Source organism: Lycorma delicatula, chromosome 2 (assembly GCF_047948215.1).
Source record: "Lycorma delicatula isolate Av1 chromosome 2, ASM4794821v1, whole genome shotgun sequence".
In the NCBI taxonomy this organism is placed as follows: Eukaryota; Metazoa; Arthropoda; class Insecta; order Hemiptera; family Fulgoridae; genus Lycorma; species Lycorma delicatula.
The window spans coordinates 228,344,984-228,350,983 of NC_134456.1; the positions used below are offsets into that span (position 1 = coordinate 228,344,984).

Below are 6,000 nucleotides of genomic sequence, written 5' to 3' on the forward strand. Positions count from 1 at the left end.
GGAAGAGTTTCCTAACAACTTCAAAGTGGATTTTATAGTACCGTTATACTACCACTAAAATGAGAGTTGCATTATAATTCCTAAAATATCTTCTGGAAATGCATTTCAATTCATTTGGAGAGTGAGTTATTAAAGGTTAATCACATTTTACTTGCATATGCTTAATTAAAAGACTGTTACATTTATTTTATTTAGTTCATTTAAAAAAAAATAAACATTATAGTGGCACTGCCTGCTATGGTTATTAGCCACTAAAATTCCCAAATAATTTTATATTGGCTGAAACTACAAATAGACTTGAAACTGCATCTATTAACTTTGATGGTCTATAAGAACTATTAGTCTTACTTCACATTCTTCAGTTTAAAGAATGCTTCTTGAGATGTTCCATGAGTTGTAGAACTATCAGATTGTTGTAAGAGGTATAACATTATCCCAGAACTTCTTATGTTTTTATTTTAACCCTAAAAACTAATTTAGTTGTATCTATATTTGAATATTACTCTGTTTTGGCAGAAGATAAGTGTTTTAATAAGAACAAGAAATTAAATGCTACTGTGTACGCATTTAATCCTTGTACGGGATAATCATTAAAGACATTCATCTAGATGTATTGAAATTTGGCTTGGGATTAATTAATCAAATAATGATTCAAAGAGAACATTTACCATTTGTGGGAAGTGAGTTTTTAACAAAATACATTTCCTAATAGTAAATTTGTGAAATATTAACTAATGGAAATAGGAAGTCTTATTCTAAATCACAGTAATGGGCAATTTTTATTTGTGTAATATTTTTACACAATAACAAACTCTTTTCATTCATTAATATAAATGGGATAGATCTTAATGGGATAGTATTGGATGGGTCTAGTCACTCATCCCTAATATTACAAACCCCAAGAAATATTAGGTAATTATAAAATTTTAAAATAAAAATTGTTTGCTTTTAGAATCTTTCTATTGAAGCATTATGGTTGTATAATTATTGTTTTGTTAATTTTCTCTTGATGTGTAGCACTCTGTATGAAGTCTGGTAATGGTAGTTCACTTTTTGTGTTGAAATGAAATTGTTTTATTAGTTATAAACAAATAATAATAATAGTAATAATAACTCTGCCTCTAAGTAGTAGCATCTCAGCCTTTCATCTGAAGGTCCCAGATTTGAATCATGGTCAGCCATGACATTTTTCACATACTAAAAAATTCATTTATCATTCATCTAATAATTGTAACAGGCTTAAGCATGTTGTTACTATGTAGATAAATAAAAAAATAATTGTTACTCTGTATTAGATTGATTAAAAAAAAGTAATATGAATTTTTTTTTACAGGAGAAATCAATAGCAAAGGATTAATAGTATCAAATATTGCAATTGCTGCTGGTAAAAAAATCTGGTTTGCTGTACAAACAAATGGTCATCAGTCTGGAAGAAATATTAGTCCAATCCCTGGAGTTCAAGTATTTTAACAAAACCAAGAAATAAAATGAAATAAGTTTAAATGTTTAAGTTACGTATTTTTTACTATCATTCAGTCTTTGTATTCAGACTCAGTCAAGTATTTTATTATATAAAAATATTTTTTACACTTATGAATATTTTTATTAACATAGATTAGACACTGTAAATATAGTATTGATTTCTCAGTATTCTACTGAATTTTATGAATTCTTAGAGGTTCTATTACCATAATTATTATTTTTTGTTATTCTATTTTGTATTATTGAAATATGTATTGGTTAATGGCTTTTGTAAATATAACAAAATTTGTTTAACTTACCTAATCAATGTTTTTCTTATTTCAAATTTAACATAGATATAACACAAAAACTTGAAAAGAATTTAATTATAACATAAATTATGGAGTCAATTTGTTGTTCATAGCATTGCAGTGTTAAATTATTATTTTTATTTCATCAATCTATCAGAAAATCTTTTCAGTTGCTGAAAGTTCAGTTCTTCATAAATTTTTGTATTAATGAAGCTGAATGATTACACAGAATTACTTTTTTTTTTATTAATCACTCATTATTGTAGCAGCCATTGCTACTGTCGTTAGCCAGTAATTTGCTGATAGTAAGCATCATCCACTGAAAGGAAAGTCATACGAAGCGTTGTCTAACTCTGCAAACCAAATAAAATGATTTTTTAAATAACCATTTCCAACCTTCCAGTTGATTCATATCCTTAAATATTTTCAGAGATTGTTCCAGAGACAATTAATTAATCAGATTGTAAGGAGATCAACTTGACTGTCCCTTGGAAAAGTATTACATTATATTATTCATTACTGTAAAATAATTTGTCATATTTATTGTGTATGTTGCTAGTAGTTATTTTTCTTCATTATTCAAATACAGTGGATGCATTAGAAAACTATAATGGTTTGTAGTGGTATAATCTAACATTACTTTTTGGTTTTTAAAAAACCATTTAATAAAATGAGATTTCTAAGGAAAAATAAAATAACTATATTGTGTTCCATTATTGGATATATACTGTTCCATTATTGAAAGTGGATATGTGTGTGTGTGTTCTGGTGCATAATATATACTATAATGTATGTATACATATTTTATTGTAATATATACATACTCGTGCGTATTATAATGTGCATATTATATAATGTGTATATAGATTTTTTTGTCTGTGCTGCATAGTAAACTGGGTAAAAACCAGACTTTTCTTAAGTTTTCCTTGCAAATCTTGTTGTCTACAGTTTTTCAAGTTTGTGTATTCTTTTCAATGCATAAGATTATAATGAACAATTTTTTACTTTAATGAGTTTTAAAATTGTATATATTACCTTCGTCTAAAAGTTATAATTTACTCAGTAACTTACTTTGTATTAGAATATAAAAAACAAACATAAAGAGTTTAGGTCCAGCAAATTTGTTTAAGCTATACTTTTCTCAATAAAATTAAGTTTCCTTACTTCTTAAAATCATTTCTCTATCAGTTTTCTTGATCTAATTTGAAAAGATTTCCTCAGTGAATGGGCTATTTTTGTTATCTACTAGTAGAGTTTTTTTAAACCTGAGAAACTCTACTAGTATATCCCTGTAGAAGAAAAGCTAGTTTTATCTTTTGTAGCAGTTATATTATTTCAAAGAAGGATTGTAACGCACTCCAGGTTGAGTTTTCCTTAATGGCATTATTTTCCTTTAAATGTAGATTCTTATCTGGAAGATTTTGCCCCAATCATATCAGTATAAGTAATAAAATTTCTCATAAAAACTCAACTCTCACTTGAGTATAAGGGAATATTTTTTACCTAAGTTAAATAACTTGTTTATAATCACTTAGAAAGAAAGATATATCAAAATAATTGTATTTTGTCTTTATTTAAAACAATTAAATGAATACAACATAAGTCAAGAATTATCATTTCATTCCTTGACAAGAGAGTATTCAGCATCTCTGCAACCTGATGGTTCACCAACTGCAATTTATTAGGGAATAACATTTTGATTAATTAAAGGAAATAAAGTAACAATAAAATGCTAAAGACATGTGATAAACAGGTTCTCATATATCTTGGAAGTTAAGCAATATTATGAACACATCTTTCTGAGGAGACATCATACTGTCAGCATTTTTAGGCTAATAACCTTAGCAGTTGATAGTTGATGCCACATTAAAAGTAAATGTATAACTAAGTCCAAATCCATTTAAAGATAATAATTTATTTTTTTTAATCAGAGCAAAGATAGACCAGTAGTAAAGCTCATTTCTGTTTTTCCATGAATGATCAACTTCTTTTATCTTTTTAAAAACATATCTCCTTTCTTTTGTTTCTAACAACTCTTTATCTTCATCACTTTCTATACTTTAATCGTACTATTCAAAAGCATCACTTTGCAACTAATTTTTTACAATCTGCATCAAATTAAAAAACCATATTAGCTGGTAACATCATTCTGTACTGAATTATAATTTCTTAATTTTTCTGTACTGTTGTATGATGCAAAAATTCCATCATAATTGATATCTGCTGTTCTTAATTTCTTTCCTACCTTCCAGACTTGAACTCTGCATGTGATTTGATCATAAATGGATATTGTTCTCCAATATTGGTTTAGCAATTATGCTATGTTTGTGACTTTCTATATTGAAAACTTTCCTTATTATTTTGATGGATTGATATAATTGTTGTATACATTATCATCCGGTATTTTCAGTCTTTTGTTATAGGCAAAAAGCATTACACACAAACGCATCTTACGATTTTTTTTTTTTTGGTTTAACCTCAAGGACCACCGTTAGGTATTGATTCAGAGGATGAGATGTATGATTTGTAGCGTGTGTGAAAATGCCCTGCCTGACTGGGATTCGAACCCAGGACCTCCGGATGAAAGGCTGAAACGCTACCACTCATGCCATGGAGGCCGGCTCATCTTACGATTTAACATGGCACAACTGCACCCCCCACCCGTTTCTTCAAGATTTTGCTTAAATAACTGACAAACAAGTTGGAAGGAAATACAATATACCAGGAGGGCCAGAAGTTGCTACCCACTGTAATCATTAAGATAATCTTGTTTGTGATCTTCCCATTGATTTTAATTTACCACCTTTTGTTTTCATCAGATAGTTATTGACGAAAACACCAGAATGCACTGCTATTCAATCAAACAATTAGTTGTATACAACTGTTGTATTCATTGGACATGTTGATTCTAACTTTTTGTGATAATATTTACTAATGAAGAAAGGACTTTTGCTTTAAAAACCTGGTATAAAGGTGATAATAATTTAATAATAAATGAGTGGAATAATCATTACAATACTGTTCTACCAACATGGAAGGCTACAATTTATGAAAACGTTTTGAGAGAAATGCATCTACAGCAGACTTTCCCAGGTCAGGTAGGCCATCATTAAATGATAAAATTAACCTTAAAGTTTTACAAGAGGTTATCCAGAGCCCTAAAAATTCTACCCATATGCTATCTTTCAAACAGAATATTTTTAGAACTTCTGTTTGGAGAATTTTATGTAAGGCTAAATTCAAACATTACATACCTTGACTCATACATGTTCTATTAGAACATGATCCTGATCATAGGCTTCAGTTTTGTGAGATAATGTTAAATGAAGTAAGAGAAGGTGATAAGTTATTTTCTAAGGTAATTTGGAGTGATGAGTCAACTTTCAAATTGGGGTAGTATCTCAGTAATTAGGCCTTGGTTTTTTGATGGAATAGTAACTGAAGTGCCTGAAAATGTTGGCAACCTATGCCATTCTGGGGCTACAGATTAACTACAACTTCAACTTACTTTACTTTCAACATGATGGAGCCCTAGCCCATTATGCAACAGCTGTGCAAAACTATGTTGAGTTATTTGGTGGGAAAGTTATTGGATGGCGAAGGGCAATAGAAATGCCACCCCGATCTCCAGACCTAACACCCATGGTTTCTTTCTTTAGGGGAATTGTTAAAGATAAAGTCTATGCTACAAAACCACAAATAATTGAGGACTTGAAAGATGCTATTCAAAACGCTACTGAAGAACTAGATTCCAATACACGAATGTGCAAACAATTATGCTTAAGCGTCGTCTGTAAAAATGTATCGACAAAGATGAAAAACAATTCGAGAAACAATGTAATAAATAATCATGTAGCATCAATAAAATAATAGTTATTAATTCAATTTTTGTTTTGTTTTATATTCAAATAATAACTTTTATGATGGGTAGTGACTTTTGGCCCACAGGTACAAGCATTTTTTATTGACAGTGAATGACTCAGAAAATTCTCTTACCATTTTTATTACTGTGTTGATGCTTTTTATTGCTTTGTTGATACTGTGTTAATGACATTTTACATAGTTTATTACAATGTAATTCACTTTGGTTTGCATAAATCTTTCCACTACTTCTTGTCTGGAAAATTATCATAGGCCTAGCTAAATTCCCAAGCAGCAGCTGGGTTCTTCCTATTGCAATAATTTTTTTAATTTTTTGATGTAAATTAGGTTATCAATTCATGAATGG

General features: G+C 29.2%; 1 protein-coding gene across 1 annotated transcript in view; it reads left to right on the top strand.

Moving 5' to 3' along the window:
* The window catches only part of LOC142319720 (hydroxypyruvate reductase), a 34,959-nt gene extending 33,174 nt beyond the window's left edge, over positions 1–1,785 (top strand). The window contains exon 11 of the mRNA XM_075357315.1: positions 1,334–1,785. Coding sequence (XP_075213430.1) covers positions 1,334–1,470 — 137 coding nt within the window. The 3' untranslated portion in view covers positions 1,471–1,785. The remainder of the gene's footprint in view (positions 1–1,333) is intronic.
* Positions 1,786–6,000: the final 4,215 nt, after the last annotated feature.